Below are 18,965 nucleotides of genomic sequence, written 5' to 3' on the forward strand. Positions count from 1 at the left end.
TCAATGAGCATTAATGACATTAGAATTTACAATTTTTTATCAAACTTCCCCCCATTTAGAATTTTGAGTTGCCTGTAATTTGTACCATTGAGCTTCAGTTCGCTAGTAAAGCACTTAATCTACCATATTTCATTTACATTAAAATGTCGAAATTAAATTATCCAAATTATACAAGAAGATAATGTGTACCCAATAGTGTAAAACATACACATACTTATATAAATACCAAAACTGCAGTTGTATGTAAATGAATTTCACATAAATATATCCACACGCGTATCATTTGCATATATTCATTTGTATCTGTATGTATACTAGACAGATATTATTAAGCGCACTGTGCAAAACTGGTGTTGGTTTCAGGGACGCCCAAAAGCATTATCCGCCAACACATCTCTTCTGCCTCAAAAGTCAGCAGCCAAATGATGGCATGAATGCAACTACTACTACAACAACAATCGTTAAAAGAAAACTTTTAATTTCAGGCTGTGCGCATATTGCATATTTCACATCCGGCTGCCGTCCGAAATGCTTTCCACTCAAATTTATGCCTTTGTGACATGGCGTTGTTGGTGGCATCGTAGCTGTTGTTGTTGTCACTGCACTTGATGGCACGAGTAAATGGTAGCTGTTATCTAAATTGCACGAAGTATAAAATTTAATTTTTATACTTCTCTGTGATAACTTTATCGTTTGTTCGTTTACATTTTATTTTGGAATTATGCATATTTTGCATGTACTACACCAGTAATACAGTTATAAAATGCATAATATAATGGTGCTGGAAATATTTAGATATCTCAACCAATTTTGTCTTTATTTCGAAGTGGAATTCATGTTGGTTTTAATTGTAATTTACATAATATGTTTCTTATCCGTATGATTTTCTATAAAAATTAATTAGTCCTTGGATTCATAATAAGAGTCAAACCATTATTTAATAATTTTGTTTCAACGTTTAATACTCGTAGGACTGTAAGTTCTTTAATCTGTAGTTATACAAGCTCCTTTGATATTTACATATATTTATAACGAATAAAACTTGACATTTTATAGAATCATTGCTTTCGTCTCCGTCTTTGAATCACCTCTTCTTTCTTCAATATATTTAAGTTTTGCCTCTTGCCTCAGCACAATTACTTATAGCAGTAACAACGTTCCAATGCGAAAGAGTTTATAGATATACATACATATATAAGGGATACTAAAATTTTAAGCGAGACTAATTTTGTGAGCCATATACTTTATGCTGCATACTTTAAACACCGATATGGATGTCTGCTAACTTCTTCTTCGGCTACCATAACCAAACGATTTCGTAGGTAATGACATTATTAAACATCATAAGACGTTTTATAGTAAATTGTTTAATATTTCTGAAATTCCGTATAATTTAACAAGAGCTTCGGTGAAACCTTGAGCATCTCATATGTTTTCATGTAAAATATTAATGTTTATATGAATCCAATACCAAGCTTTCGAAGCATCTCGCTAGGCATACCTTCGACGAACCCTGCGAACTGGCTGACTGGCGGACATTGATACTGGCCGTTTCAAGAAATTTATGTAAGACTCAAAGCGCCTTGTCGATGTGTGAAGGTCGTTTTGATCCATAGATAAGTGTGCTTTTTGTTGTCATTACAAAGCATTTCTAGCTGTCCAAGTGGGATTCGATGCGACCTAAAATGGAAGGATCAGCCTCTCAACATAACCTAACTAATCTATGAGTCATTTTTCTTAAAATCATAAATTTTATTTGAGATATCTGTTTTCTTAACCACTCTTCTCTGCGTTCAATGAATGTCTCGAGTAAAAAATAACTATATATGTACAGTGGAACTTCCATAACTCGAACTTCTATTAGTCGAAGATCTCTATAACTCGAACTTTTGTATTGGCAATAGCGTTTAGAAGTTAAATTTCATAAAAATCTCCTAAAGAATACATATTTTAACGTATTTAAATAAAACGTTATGCGAAGTACTTAATTAAAACTGTGTATAAATCTATATTTTACAGAAAAAAATTGTTTTTTTTTTAATTTTATGTTTTAATGAAAATTCTATAACTCGAAGTCTCTCTGACTCGAAGTTTTTTTGTGGATTATGGTCATTCGGGTTAGAGAAGTTTCACTGTATATCTTTATCTTTCTTAATCCATCCTTTCTTAATCGAAATCGGACAGACGGGATTCCGTAATTGGAAAGGACTTGGCAAAGAACTAACAATCGGGAACATTTCTTAAATATCGTCATATATAACTCAATACTGCGAAAATCTACAAATATTTGACAGATGTTGTCAAAGAAATCAAATTTAATTTCCATAAAAACGTAAAAATCAATTCCTGAGTTCTAGGTTTTAATGTTAAAAATATATAAAATATTTAATATAAGATAAATATAAATTTCCATAAAAGATATCTACATACATAAATTCCAGATTACTTACATTTCATATGTATAACTCAGTATAAATCATCATTGAAATGATTTCTCAAATTTCAAAAGTCAATTAAAACTTAAACACTCAATTAACCCATAAAAGAAAAACAAATCACAGCTCCAATTACAACACAAACTCCATACATATTTGATGTCTGCCAAAGTTAATTGCAACTCGTTACGTCCGAGCGGCTCACCTTTCGTGCACCTGTCTGCTCGCGGCTCGAGTTTGGAGTCACGTTTAGCACGTGCCAACGCCACAACGCATACGTTTTTCTTTCGTCTGCGATTTTATTGTTTACAAACAAATTTGCGCTTGGAATGTCCAATAGTTCACGCGGCACGGCACGGCTCGGCACAACCATACATCAATCAAAAACTTCGCTAAACACGGTAGGACAGAACGCGTTACGTGGCGGCACACACACATACACATATGTTTGTAGAACGGATTTTAATAGAGTGTTTGTGAGTATGTATGTATGTATGTTGAACGAAATCACTGGACCATGCAAACACAAGCTAGACAAGTTGCAGACTTATTGCTGACAAGCCGTTAAGAGGCCTACTACTATAGCGTTTAAGTACTTCTCCGACACTGTCTGACATGGAACGAGTACTCACAATGCACCCGACTGTATAAGTAAATCACAGCGCTGAATTGTTTTTGTCCGTAGTATTTAGTGTGGAACCCTCAACGTTTGAGTTCTGGCGTCTGTATAGAGTAAAGAAAATGACTGCAGCCTGTCTGTAGCTACGCAATTTGAAAGCGCCATTGCAGTATCCACCGGAACAGTGTAGGAAGGTGGAAGTTTTCCTTAACGAGAGAGATTCCTTTATCGTATATACTAAACACATACACACCTACACATATGTAAAATTGCATTAGGATTGCTGTATATATGTACGTAGATAATGCACCACCAGTAAGTCGCAACTTTCCAGGTTCCACTTGGAACAAAAACATTCGTTAGTTAATTCATTTTTTTTTCACACGAAATTGGAGCGCCTTTTCATACTCTCTCCGGCGGATGAGTGTTTAGTGAATGAATCGCATGCCAGCATCCATTTTTTACAACAATGGCGCATAATGCACCGCAGGTTTGGAGCGCATGCGCATCAAACACATGCATGCATGCATATAAAGCTCAAGGATTTCCACATACAGGGTGCATGTAAGTACAATGAAATTAAAGAAATTAATTTCTCTTTTTAAAAAGCTACTCATAAAATCCAACCATTTCGGCTCGGGTGTGTGGGGCATTGATTATTATTTTTTTCATAATTAGGGTTTAGATTCTAATATAAAATAGTAAATTCTCTTAGTTTTAATTCTCAATTTTTGTATAAAAAAATACTTTAATACTGACTTTGAAATCAATAGTTTTGAATTACGGAATGTTAAATAATTTCCATTATGCCAACGCTTCTTCCAATCGTCGAAACTCTTCTTAAACGCGATTTTTGGGATAGCCCTCCGCTCTTTCGTATGTCAACTTTTTCTCGTAGGCTTGTAAGATGACGGCCATTTAAGGTTCTCTTTATTTTTGTACATAGGAAAAAGTCACACAGAGACATGTCTGGCGAATATTGAGGCTGGGGCTTCATATTGTTTTTGGTCAAGAATTCACGAACAAGCAACGAAGAGTGAACCTTAGTGACTTCTACAGACAACATAAGCAATGAATAGAGCTGAATAGATCGTACTTCAGGGGCATGTATATCAACAGAATATAAAAATTGATAATTGGATTCTTCAAACACGTGCAAATTTTAAATTTCAGAATCCGTGTTTTTTTTTAGCATACCATGTAATTGGAAAACGTGAACACAATTCGAAAATTTACTTTAATATAATGTTCCAGTAATGTTCTTAGCTGTATCATTTCATTACGAGGTTATTCGAATTATCGGCAATCCCAAATAGGAACAGGATCACATCAAAAATGTTGAAGGAAACATATAGATTTTAACAAAAAGAAGAAGTAATAATCCATTTCTTACCAGAATTTTTCATTAAGTAATAACTACTATTTAACTATTTTGAAAATATTCCTTTAAATCCCGTATATTATTTTCAAATATGTAACAGTATTGGGTAAATTAAAACTATATTTATGAAGTAAATTTTCTTTGAAAATAATTATTATTTTAGTTTTGAAGATTTAATTTGAAATATTTTTTCACTTAGTGGAAATATTATTCACCACCAATGGACATTATTCAGCGTAAAAAATTTCCTTTACCGGAAATTTCAAGTTTGCTGTCCTTACCACGAATAATTTATTGAAATATATAAGCATATCAAAACTTGAGTATTGTAGGACCCTATATTTGTATATTTATGATATATCCAGATGCATAGTGGAAGTTGGCGGTGAAGCTCGAACAATCAACTGATAAAGATGTAAGCTTCAAATTATTGTTATTGATATTTAAGATACTTAAGCACATAAAACAGATAATAGATTTTGTGATCAAAATTAATAGCAATACTTACTGATGGTAAAGGTATAAAAACATTTTTTTGTCAAATGCCATTATTATTTGACCACAATCCAAGGTTATATTTAACAACGCTTTGTAACGATTCACTAAAATAATTAGGTTTGTAATTACTATTTATAGGAAAACTATATCTGTCCTAATCACTTTTTGGCATTTTATGATAATTTGAAAGATTTTTATTTATTAATGTTTATATTGTTTTTTTTTATTTTTTTTTAAATTGTTTAAATATAAAAAAAAATTCTTTGAAACACTTTTTTCCAGTCATTCACTAAAATAACCAAACACCATACGATTATATTATACAATTTTTTGTAACAAAATAAGCATAAAGCCAAATCTTTATTTTTGTTTCAGAAGCGCGTACTAAATACCAAGGGATGAAACGAGTTCTACAAATATTCCAGCACGTTTAAATAAAGCAACCCTTAGCATACTGTGAACAGATGCAAGGATACGCCAGCATCACACCAACACAGACGCAATGAACGTGTGATTGCACATGCATACATATTATATATAATTTGAGTTCGTGTTCATGAACAGTAACAGCCTGCATTTCTGCAAAATGTTTCCAATAGCTCTCGTCGACCAACGAGAGGAAGGTATTCTTCAAAAAAATCAATAATCCGCTGCCACGCCGCTGTAGCGCCATTCGATGTGAGTGAGATACTATAGACTTTGTGGTGTATGCTTCTGTTTGTACATAGCTTATTGCTGTCTACCGCACCCCTTAACGATTCGTGTCGTCCTTGCTGAGGCAATTGGCGCGCCCAGACGAAGTCCACAATCACTTGATGTGACAGCCATTTAAAGCTGTGAACGCGTTGAAAGGCAGTTGTTTATTGAGAATCCATTTACATTTGCACTTACCATACACACATACATGCATGTTTGTTTGTTTGTGTGTTTGTATATGATTGCCTATACATAATAGTGAACAGTAGAAATCACATGGTTTAACTACAAATGATGATAATTTGATACTTCTGATATGAATATTGCAAGTAATAATGCTAGTTCTATAGTTGATAGTGGTATAATACATTTGTACATATAATGCTCATAAGTATTTAATACGAATATGATGCGATTTTCCACTTAATTTACTAAATAATATTCAATAAATAACAAATTTTATTAATTTGAAATTGTACAAATAATCTGACCAGTCAAACATTTCTTATACTTACCATGTCTCAAATCCAGGTTATAAAGAAATTTCTTTTACAGCGGTAGACGGTTGAGAAGCACTGTGAATGATATGGAAAGGTTTCTTCCGAAAAATCATCAAGGAATAGTTGGTCTATCACTAGTATACTTTACATAAAAGAATATGATGAAGAAAAAGGTGCCAAACACTTTCAGAAAGTTATAATATAACCCCTTAAAAAATCAGTGTAATACGTCTATATGTCTATTTTAAAGAAACTATTTTTTATAAAAATGTGTTCTAGCATAAACTTCCTTAAACCTTTTCAGCTTGTAGTAACTTTATCACCATCCTAGTATTGTCAATATGACGGATTTTCGTTATATAACACTATTTCGTTGCAATTTTACAAATTTTATTTTAAGATTACTAACAACTGATATATTTGTTTGGGTTTGGGTTTAGTGCAGTCCAATCTATCGATAGATCATGGGGACCAATTTCACAGCAAAAGTATTTTCCCTAAACCCACCAGCTTTTCGAAACAGCTTAAAATCTGTAGAATTCTGTTTTGGTTATATACGTACAAACATATGTATATAGATACTTACCTTAAAGGTTTATTAATGCTCATATTATATATGGATAATTAAATTAGTAAAGTTCTAGATGTACGTAAATCGATGATTCCTTTTAAACTTTCTTGTTGAATGTGGACAATTCGTCAAATACTCTTAGGTCCATTAAGCATAGAGAACATATTCCATTCCAGAATATATCGATTCATCTATGTTATAAAAACAATATTTGTTGATTTCAAGCATAAAAAGTAAAAACTCAGCTGTAATGCTTGTATAAAGACTTTTTAAGAAAACCTTCGATTATTTTATGCACTGATTTCCGTCACAAACTGGAGCCTAAAAAAGTTCTCAGCTTAATGAATACAAAAGCATTATTATTTGTACGAGTGAATCAAGTTTAATTGAATAAAATAACTAACAAAGGAGCATGTCAAAAAACGAACAAACAGAGAAACACATAGTCTTTTGTATAAAAAAATTCACCAGTCAAAACTGCACAATACATAATAAGATTAAAAATATGTCCAGTGCTCCAGTGCTCGCTGCCACCAGACAAAATTTAAATTCGTAAAAAGTCAAAAGTAAGCTCACAGCGCCGCTCAAACGGAGGAAGGCACCGGAATCACTGGCTGAAAGAGGTGTAGACGCGCATCAGCGTGTCCCAACTTGTTGGTGGCATTGCAGTAGTAATCGCCTAAGTCTTGCTCGGTGACACTTGCTATACGCAGCACGGAAGTTGTGGTTTCATGTGAGGAGGCCGTGTTGGATACCTCATAGCGTGCACTCGATTGTAGCTTGGCGCCATTGCGATACCAGAAAACGGCCGGCGCAGGATATGCCTGCACATTGCACTCCAATTCGGCGACATGTGACAGCATCTGTGCCACCTTGGGGCGTAGTACAGCAATTTGTGGACGAAATTCTACTTCAATGAGCACCTTGCGCTCATCGGGTTGTCCCACGCCGTTGTCGGCAACACAATAATAAGCGCCACGATCCAACCGATGTACTTCCTTGATGCGCAATGTCGGTCCGGCAAGCTTTTGACCACCCGCAGGCATAATTGCATTATCCTCACGCTTCCAATACAATGTTGGTTGCGGGAAACCTGTCGCATGACAGCTGACTTCGAGATTCTGGCCTTCGGTCACCAGTTTGGACTTTGGTGTGCGCTCCTCGGATATAATGGGTGGATGTTTGATGGACAAGTTCAATTTCTTTGTCAGCTTATCGGTGGCGGACACAATCACTTGACACTCGTAGGGGCCCATGTCACTCGCCTCGATTTTCGTTATCTTCAACGAGTATGTCGCATTGTCAGTCGCATCGTCTTTGGTCTCGGTAATCGTGTAACGCGGATCGCTTAAACTCAGTATATTACGCATGGACAACACAACGGATCGTTTGGCCCAGCTAACGGACATGCGACCGACATGTTCGACAGTGCAGTTGAACTGTACATCTTCGCCCACATTTGCAACAACATCACCTGAGATGTGACTGATCACCGGCTGTTCGGCGTATAAAACACTCGGCAGGAGCAGCAAAATAGCCACGGAAACAAGTCGCTGCATATTCAATCAAAAGTTCGTTTAAAGAAATTTGAAAGAAATAGTTATTATTATTTGTTCACTCTTATATACTTTCTTTTTTTCTTTTTTAGAGACACTTGAACTCATTCATCCACAATGCACGATGCGTTCTTTAACGCTTCCGATTCTTGACTGATCACTGACCGCAACGCGCAACGAAAATTACTGCACCATGACCAGATTGCCGAGCCACTCTTTGTGTCTTCGCTTTGCCTGCGCCTCTTCTCTCCGGTGCCGTTAATTTTGCGCATACTTTCCAATTGCTTCTTTTGCATGAGACACAGCGCGCTATCGCCGGACATTCGTACATACATATAAATAAACTCACAGTTATTGACTGCTACTGAAACACATACATAATTATCTCTCTGTACAGATTTACATACGAGTATATACTAAATCGTGTGCGCTACGCCTCTGCTTTCCGTGCTGCTGTGCTGTTTACAGCTAGCCCACTTGGGAGTATGAGCGGCTGAGTGTGTTCCCGCTTTCTTAAGTGAGACTCTCACATAAGCGCCCAACGGAGCTTGTACCCCACTGTCGTGTCTCTGTCGTTTTCTTATCAATGAATTTCTTTGCATTCTTATTCTTTCGTCTTGCTTCGGTGCAGAAACTGATATTCTGTTAACCAGTTTGTTTTGATTGTCACTTCCTCGTGCGGTTTTGCTAAGTTATACGACCATGCGGGTTATGTGTGTGTAAAAATATATCTTTTGTATTTATTTTTGTTGTAATTCAAGTTGTTTTCCGTTATAGTAGCAATGACCGTCTGAGTGACTTAATTTTAAAATCCGTTTCATTGGTGTTGGTACGAGTACTTGGCGTAATCTTGACTTTCAGCGTCGCTTGTAAACAACCCGAACACTTTTTTGATTAATAATCAATTTTCGACTGTAGATTGTGTGATGCGTACACTACTTTTACTTTTACGCCGTGTTGAATTTTGAACGCTTGGAACGCTTGTGATTTTACGTGTGTTCTAGGAAACTCTACGACCCGCAGCGTTGCAGCTTGCTCCTTCTGTTGGTATCAGACTATGTACTATATGTATGTATGTATGTTATATGGCGATCATTCGACACACCCATGTGCATGAAATACATACACACACATCCACATAAATGCTAAATAATTGCCGTTTGAAATTTTGGGACGTGCAGTCACTATTCATTAAATGATTTATCACCATCACGGCAGCATTAGCAGACCTTGCTCTAGGTAGTGCACAGATTGCTTCCATACTATGGTGAGAATTAGCTAGTGAAATTACTCTTATTGAAGTTAAAATATTGATAATAATATTAAGTTGTGAAATCTTCGTAAAACCTAACTATAATTCTATGGTTCGTAGGTTCTGGCTCTCGAAAGAAATATATATTTTAAAATAGTATCATATAGTAGTCCGAACTACAATATGTTCCAATACTATGTATATAAAAGTTCATACTTAATTAAACTCATAAACATAAGCCGGATGTGTGAAAAGAAAAACGGGGTAATAGATTCATGAAATATTCCGAGGAAATTATCTAGAAAATATATTAATCTTGTCTCGATATCTGCCTGATTAGATCTAGATCTTCATAGAACATTTGTATTGTTCAGACACCATCAACATTCTATTTAAGTAAAGAAATCACTCTTCAGATTAAGTTTCGAAAAGCAGGTCTATTTGAGATATTGTTTGGATTAACGTAATCCAATAAGAAACCAAGAACCCCACGTTTAACAGACTTTGTTATCAACATTTTCTTCAATTCTCTTACGGTAAAGTAAATTTTTATATACGTGTATTGTTTCTGGGCATCATGAATCTAGATTTTCAAGCGCTTAACGAGTACATAGATATGATTTTGACATCAAACTGAAACCCCACACAGAAAAAATCAACCTTACAGTTCCGTCGGTATATTTTGTACATATGAACATATGTATGTATATATTTGAAAGAACATATCCCGCAGGAAAACAGAAGAGAATTCGTGTTTGATGCGAGCAAAGTGATTATTTAAATAACATCTTTTAATAAAGTCCTTAGTTTTTAAATTGATCCTCTACTAGTATTATTCAAGTTATAACGCTTTACTTTCCTTGGTTAAGGTCAGACTTTTGACTTTTATAAACAGTCAATCATGAATCGTTATGAATAAGAGAAAAATTATAAAAAATCAATAACTATAGAACTATATTAGTTTAAAAGTTGAATTTTTTATGACTAGTTCCTACCGGGCACCCATGTATTATGCTGTATCTAACACACCTATACTGTGAATTAAGGATTATAAATATCTCCGCCCTGCAGGCAATACCAGTAAAGTATTAACGCACTTGACTGTCAAAGATGAGAATTTGCTTAAATTTTTGAAGGAAGTGTTACCAACAAATAATATTATTTCATATAAAATTTTACCAGAAAACAAAAGTTTAATAGTTTATATCAAGTTGTAATAGGATCGCTAGTTTGAACCATAGAAAAAATGTAAGACCCCAATAAGCCTCTTGATTCTTTAATAGTCCGATATTATTATACTTTAAAATACTATAAATCACGAATATAACATATACTGTCACTGAATTCAACGGCAAACAACGGTTTTTTCGAGATATTATGAACGTTATCTAGGTTTACCTCAGAAAATTTTGCCCCTTAAATTCCTGAAATGTTCCTTAATCGGCAACCCTTCCATCGCGCAATGCTGGCAAGCTGTATGGGAATGTCCTTAGCACTGCGTTGCATCTTCTTGTATACTGAGTGTAGTCTGTTGGCGGTTAACAGTTGGCAACCGTTTGCCTTTGAAATCCATTTCGTCTTCGTGGAATCTGACCATGGCGTGCAACACATCACACAGTCAAAGCGGATCTGAAACTGAAAATGTCAAATTTTGTAATTTATTACTTAAATCCTGTTTCGCTGTTTTCTGACCCTGAGTAGTGAATGCAATTCGGTGCTTACCCACGGAGCACACACCGAACTGTTGGGGTTGAATGAGTGTTTGCTGCTGCTGAAGTCATACCAAATGCTGTTCTGACTTATTGACTATTTTATATGGCCTTCATATCTGTATGTATTTATGTTCCTATACATATGTACGAATGAGCGCATTTGCGTTTGTATATATGTATCTCTGTATGTATATGTGTAGAAATGTGAGTTAGGGTTGTCTCTTTTTAGTAAGATTGCGATAAAAGTGAATATTTTTTGAGATTTAAAAATTTCTTTTTTGTGTTAAATATTGATTTTGTAAAGCGCAAGTAGTACAAAATATTAAAAATTAAATATAAAATATGAAAAATAATATAAAAAAAATAAAAAAATTTAATATAAAATATAAATTATCTGTGACTATTCATTCACCAATTTTCGCAAACACTAATCAATTGACTCCACGAGATTCCTCAAAATATTAACAAACCTCAAACCATCAAAGGTCATTGACCTTGGCCAAATGTTTGTTTACATTTTGGTTGGGGTCCATGACCTTTGACAGGGGTTTGTTTACGTTTTGGGTCGAGGTCATTGACCTTTGACAGGAGTTTGTTTACATTTTGGTCTGGTAAATGACCTTTGGCCCGGGTTTGTTTACATTTTTGTCGAGTTCAATGACCTTTGACAGGGGTTTGTTTACATTTTGGTTGGGGTCATTGACCTTCGGCAGTGGTTTGTTTGCGTTTTGGGTCGAGGTCTATGACCTTTGGCGGGGGTTTGTTTACATTTTGAGGGTTACATGGTTTGAGGTTTGTTTACGTTTTGAGGAGTCAAAAATTGAATCTGTGGTGATCGGTTCAAATTAATATTTGTGGAAATTTGTTTACAATTTGGGGGCGCTGGGTTACATTTTGAGGATTCACTTAGCGAAAGTTAATTTTCAGTTCGGGGAATCAAGTTGGGTCAAATTGATTAAAATTTCAAGGGGTAACGCGGTTTTACGTTTTGGGTTATCACGTTGAAATGATTGTTTATATGTTGATGGGCTCAAGTTTAGTGCACGATAGATCAAGGTATTGGTCAGGGTTGGTCAAGTTGAAAGCCGGAGGTAAAAAGTTGGCTGGGAAAATATTGATTGTTGCATGATGCAACTTTCCGACTGAAAGAAAATACGTACCCACCTAAGTTCGGGCTCAAAAAGCTTAAAGATTTCTAGATTTTATGTGTTGTTAAAAATGTAAATTTAAATTAATTAAATATTTTTAATTCGACGAAGCTACGAAGGGATTGCATTGATAGAATTAGAATTATTTAGGGTTCAAATGTAATATATTGAGCATATGAGAGAAAATTCAGGAATTGTGTATAAAACACTAATCTCAACTGTTCACATTACTGTTGTTAGCACTTGATTTAGTTAGTTTTCTAAAATTCACAAACAGATGGCGCCAAATCGGGGTTGCGCAATCATGTGAAATCAGATATTCATTATCAGAGAGAGACTTCTGTTAAACTTTTTATGTTTTTTAAGGTCGGACTCAATGTTGTCTTTTGCAATATATGCATGTACTAGTTATCATGTAAATCTAATGAATTGGAAGAGTCGCGTATTGCTGGAATAAGTTTAATTTTTATATACTCACTTATGAGGTTATGTACGCCATTTAATACTGGATATTTTAAATTTGCCTGTTTACTGCATTAATTGTGTTTTAGCAATTTTAATACCTCGAGTGCTTCCCGGAAACAGTACTTATCTCTTGCATCAACCGCCTATCTAATGCATGCTCCGCATATTTATGCACAAAGTTGAGTAATTTGACATATAGGTGGCGCAAAATGCAAATCTTCGATTGGGCTGGTAATTCAAAATAGCTGCCGGAAGACACCATTTGATATTTTTGATACTGATAAATTACTAAATTTACTTATTTGTCCAGTAGTTTTTCGGTTATATTTGAATCGTTTGCGCATTGGATTATCTTTGCTCGAATTTAATTGGACTTATTTGAATGATATGGAGTTGGGGCACAAATGGTTTAAGAGAATCAACATTATATATTCACTGAACGGGATACAGTTATCCAAAAATAATTTGCAATTTCACTCCGATCATACAGTGGATATACTTTCTTTGAATTTAAAATTCTATATAAAGACAACGAACGGAGACATCTGGCACTGATTCTTAAACTTATGGTTTAAGATAAATCACATCGGAGTTGTGTTTGACTGTTTAAGACAAGCATGGCCATATATGTTTCTGTTCGACAACATTTTTTTATATACTTATAAGAGCATTTTATAAATGAGTTTGAGAAAAGGCGCGACAAAATTTGAAATTTTTATCAAATTCAGAAATCCATAAATTATTTATATTTAATTTATTTATTTATTATTTTTTTATTTTACCTAAAGTAAGTTAACTTATTTAACACCTAACCTAATTAAGTATTAAAAGTAAATTATTATAATATACACTTACATACATATATACATACTTGACTACAGTCAATAAAACTTAAATAAATTTTAATTTGTTTGGTATTAATAGAAAAAATTAAAATAAATAATTCAAGCTATTTGGTATTTAAATTTTAAATATAATTAATATCCATTACTATCTCCCAGTAGCCAGTTTAATGGTTCGCACCATGATAGATTCATAGAAGGTTTGGGTGAAGATATGGATTGTGCTGTTGAAGACCACGCAACAGATATATTTGATATATTTTCGCCCCTCATCGGTTCCGAAGATGCTCCCTTGCTTTCGCTTGTACAAATGTCAACACGAGTTTGGTCCTGAACGTTCGTCGTTAACGTTGGTTTTGTGACGACTTCTTCAGCGGACGTTGACTGTGTCACGTCCACACTTTGATTCAGCTGTTGTAGAATTTCTCCAAGATCAGGAGATGGTATCGAAGGCGGTATAGCAGTAACACTTTCGGTGTATGCTTTTTGTGGTGCTGGCTTTGCCACAGTTGTAGATTTCGCTAAGTTGAAGGTGCTTACATTACTAGGTCCACTTCTGAAGTTTTGTTGTCTTCTCACAGCGGGATCAATGGAGTATGACATGAGTCGCTGTACTATACCTTTATGGGCTATTTGATCGCTGAGAGTCTGTGAATCTTTTACGGTGAGTTTTTCATGGAAAGTTGAACGTTTCGAGTCTTTCTTCTGCTTCATCCGACGATTTTGGAACCATATCTTTACTTGGCGTTCACGTAGCTGCAAACGTTTGGCGATTTCTATGCGGCGTGTACGGTAGAGATAAACGTTCTTCTGGAACTCACATTCCAACTCCAATATTTGCGATCTGGAGAATGCGGTGCGAGAACGTTTCTGCTTGCCCTCTGTTGCGGATGATGAAGGCTGTTCTTCTGAAGAGCTGACTTGATTGTAAGGATCGCTATCCAATGATTGGTGCTGCATAGCAGTTATAGTATGTTTGTTATTGTTCGTGTGGTAAGACACCTGACTTGCAACATCGTAGTAAGTTGTTGCAATACTTTTATAGACTCCACCGTCCATGGTATATGTTGGAAATTGTTGCACTGTTGAAGTCATTTCGCTGCTGTAGTTCAAGTAATGTTTACTCTACGGTATCTAGATCGCTTTTAAACTAACTCTGAAAGATTTGTTTGCTTTTATAGCAGTAGTCTTAGCCTAACCTAATTCTAGAAGGTTAAACGCACTCAATGGAATTGTTGTATAGTGTGTATGCATTTGGCAGAAGCGTCGCCTCGACAAGGACACCTGATTTGCGTGCGTACTCCCTAATCGCGGTCGGCACCACTATGGCGAGTCGCAGGTTTCACCAAACACAAAACACTCTCACAAAACAAAAGTGACGCGTCGGGCGACACGAACGGACGGAACCACAGGTAAATGAAAATCTCTTTGGTCGCGCTCAAGCTTGACTTAACTGCAAAGTCTCGACTTGCCTGCATGAAGCCACCGCTACAATGGTACAACTGTGAAAAGCAGTCGCGACTGTTTGACGAATCCACTGGCTAGATTCGCCAGAATGCCAGCATAAAAAATGTGCAATGCTCAGGAATTTGCAGAAATATGCGCGTCTGGACAGGTAGGCGGGACGAGGCAGTACACGCGGTGACTAAGACAATGCATAAAAGGCGACAATGAGCTAAAAAATGGAAATGAAAATTGATAAAAGTTATACCAAGGTTGCCAGTCGGGAAAACTAAACAAAAGATTTGAGTTTTTTTTTAGTAGAAATCTTGTATATGTAACTACTTAAGCATGTTGTTAGTTTATAATAAAATATTTTTAACAAATATGTGCGATTAACAGTCAGTTTTGAGTTTTTCATACATTCCTACGCACATTCTAGCATATGGCAACACTGCCGCGCCTGCACAACATTAAGTAATTTACTTGTTCCAGTATCAGTGTAAAACCTTTGACACCTGTTGTTGTAGCGTAATGTGAGACAGTAGCAGGTCGACAAAACTGAAAACAAAACAACAATGAATGCAGTAATTTTATGCATTAAACACAAACAAGCACATACATACAGACATATAGACAGACAGACATATGCACATACAAGCAAACACATGTGTGTGTGTTCCTTTCATTGTGCTCGAATCGCCATTGATTGAAATATTTATGGAAAACAATGCGGCGCCTTTGTTTACATAGGCATATTAGCAGTTTGTTCTTTAGAAGACATAAGCACCTCTTCTAGTACGAGTCGGCTTTATGGCGGTATTCGAAGGATTACGGTACAACGATTTGAGAGGCTTTGTATTTGTTTTAGCACTTTACGAACCTTAAATCGGTTTGTTTTGTTTATTCAGACTTTTCTGTTTTTACGCGGCGCCAAGGCGTGTATCGCACTCAAAGGATTGCAATAAACTAAAGCTTGCTTCAAATAATTTATACAATTATGTGTGCTTGCATAAGATGTATGTACATATACATATATGGGTTTATATTATATATAAAAACAGTAGATTAATATAGTATGAATTATATGTAGATCAAACTTGCTATAAAGTAGTGACATGGTTTCTAATGGAAGAAGCCAGTAGAATTAAATGCTGAAATTTTTATAAAACCTTTACAAGGTTTGTGTCTAAAGTTCACAGTTGTCGGACAAATGGTAAAATAATATTGTATAAAAATAAATTTTCTGCGTTAATGAAATCCTAAATTTTAGTGAAATAAATGTTGCTGATAACAAACAATGCTTTTATGAGGATTATCTAGGTTCTGTCAAACGAAGAGATCATTCGCAAGAATGCTAAATTCCGTATAAACTATATTAGGTTTAAAAACAGTGGAAGCAGTAAACGTACAAAAAAGGTTACGGAATTGATCATACTTCAAAAAAATCAAAAAATTATTTTGTCATTGTATAATGAAGTTCTTCAAGATTGCAGACACTATTCCCCCATAGGCCAAAAATAAAAAAATCGATAGCAAGATCGACAATAGGCGTGGCGACGCCCACTTATGGGTTAAAAACCATATCTCAGGAACTACTCGATGAATTCCAATGAAATTCGGTTCATACATTTTTTTTTTTTGCCTCCCAATACTACACTTCACCGGTGTAAAAATCGCGGAAATCGGACTATAACCTTTCAAGGCCCCAGATATAAAACATGAGGGCTTTTTGGCTAATTCGGTAAATCTCTCAGATATGAACCTTCCTTACTTGTTTCTAATCTTTTGTTTCATGTCATTTGTTGCTTATAGGCAACATTGCATATTTCTGTCGATAACTCTTCGAAATATCAATATTTTTACAATCCGTTTTTTTTTCGTCTCTAACGGATATCTGCGAGCACTAGTTTACGAAGTTTCATGACGATAGCTTAACAGGTGTTCATTTAATAACTAGCTAAAGTTGCGTAAAAACTTGTGAAAAAGAAAGTGACAAAAATAAGCTTTGAAAAAGTTAAATAAAAAGTAAACTGACTGCCATTTCTTTATACAAAGTGGTTTATTTTAAAAATAACAAGTAAGAAAATGAAATAAACTTTACAGAACAAAAATATGTGTAATACTGTGATTCCAGAAATTTTATAAACACAATGTTGCAACATTTCTCCAAAGTAACAATTTTTTTTCTTTTAGATAAGCGTCCCAGAGGTCTTACAGAATCAGAAATAAATAAAATTATCAATTTTGGAATAATTGGAAGGTGTAGATTATGCCAGACTGGTATTCCAAAATCTAAATCTAACCCACAGAAAAACTGTTTTGTCTCATATCACACATGAAATGTATGAAAAGTAATAAAAAAACAAGTAAGGAAGGGCTAAGTTCGGGTGTAACCGAACATTTTATACTCTCGCAATTTATTTATTTGACTTTATTTATATTATATAATACACAATTTGACCAACATATTCGTCATATATATTGTATAAAGTCCATTGAAAGTTGGAAACCATAATATTAGGCTAGAAGCACCGAGGTCCGCCTGTTCGATATATGGCTTTAAGAACCTATGGTCCGATTTCGGCGATTTTTAGAATGGGGCTGCCACACTATAAAGGTAGTATTTGTGCAAAGTTCTGCACCGATATCTTCACTAGTGCTTACTTAATATATTGTAAAGTAAACGATTCAGACCGTCTTCATAGTTCTGGCATATAGGAAGTAGGCGTGGTTGTGAAGCGATTTGGCCTATTTTCACAACATATCATTGGGATGTATGTAAACTATTACAAACCAAGTTTTATTGAAATCGGTCGAATAGTTCCTGAGATATGGTTTTTGACCCATAAGTGGGCGACGCCACGCCCATTTTCCATTTTGAAAAAAATCTGAGTACAGCTTCCATCTGCCATTTCTTATGTGAAATTTAGTGTTTCTGGCGTTTTTCGTTAGTGAGTTAACCCACTTTTAGTAATTTTCAACCTAACCTTTGTATGGGAGGTGGGCGTGGTTATTATCCGATTTCCTTCATTTTTGGAATGTATTAAGAAGTGGCTAAAAAAACGACTGCAGAAAGTTTGGCATATATAGCTCTATTGGTTTGCGAGATATGTACAAAAAACTTAGTAGGGGGCTGGGGCCACGCCCACTTCCCCAAAAAAATTACATCCAAATATGCCCCTTCATAGTGCGATCCTTCATACCAAATTTTATTTCCATAGCTTTATTTATGGCTTAGTTATGGCACTTTATGTGTTTTCGGTTTTCGCCATTTTGTGGGCGTGGCAGAGGACCGATTTTGGTCATTTTCGAAAGCAACCTTCCTATGGTGCCAAGAAATAAGTGTGCCAAGTTTCATCAAGATATCTTAATTTTTACTCAAGTTACAGCTTGCACAGACGGACAGACAGACATTCGGATTTGAACTCCACTCTTCACCCTGATCACTTTGGTATATATAACCCTATATCTAACTCGTTTAGTTTTGGGTGTTACAAACAAACGTTATGTGAACAAAACTATAATACTCTCTTTAGCAACATTTGTTGCGAGAGTATAAAAATGAAAACTATCAATATTTGTATGTGTTTGATTGTATACTACCATGGCTCAATGTTGCTTATAAGCAACATCTTATTACTCAAAAACCAGAAGAGATACAGGTTTGAAATTGATATCGTTTCATATTCAAGGCTCAAATAGTATCCCCATATACTCAAAATATTTTTAAATAGGCCCAGTTTAATTATGACATGAAAGGGTTAAATATCTGATTATAATGTAGTATTAACAATCTGTATAGTATGTACAGAACTGTATTATTAAGAATCTGTATGGTTGCACGATG

At 35.1% G+C, this 18,965-nt stretch overlaps 3 protein-coding genes across 3 annotated transcripts in view; all 3 read right to left on the bottom strand.

Annotated features, from left to right (window-relative positions):
• Positions 1 to 18,965, bottom strand: part of LOC105220669 (holocytochrome c-type synthase) — a 130,441-nt gene that overhangs the window by 52,686 nt on the left and 58,790 nt on the right. The window lies entirely within an intron of this gene.
• Positions 7,057 to 8,462, bottom strand: LOC105220667 (protein amalgam). Its single transcript, XM_011197111.3, has one exon. It carries the CDS (start codon positions 8,257 to 8,259, stop codon positions 7,285 to 7,287), a length of 975 nt encoding a protein of 324 aa, XP_011195413.1. The 5' UTR covers positions 8,260 to 8,462; the 3' UTR covers positions 7,057 to 7,284.
• On the bottom strand, positions 13,749 to 14,875 carry LOC105220741 (protein zerknuellt-like). The gene has a single exon (XM_011197205.2). It carries the CDS (start codon positions 14,768 to 14,770, stop codon positions 13,811 to 13,813), a length of 960 nt encoding a protein of 319 aa, XP_011195507.2. The 5' UTR covers positions 14,771 to 14,875; the 3' UTR covers positions 13,749 to 13,810.

Source organism: Zeugodacus cucurbitae, chromosome 2, assembly GCF_028554725.1.
Source record: "Zeugodacus cucurbitae isolate PBARC_wt_2022May chromosome 2, idZeuCucr1.2, whole genome shotgun sequence".
Taxonomy (NCBI): domain Eukaryota; kingdom Metazoa; phylum Arthropoda; class Insecta; order Diptera; family Tephritidae; genus Zeugodacus; species Zeugodacus cucurbitae.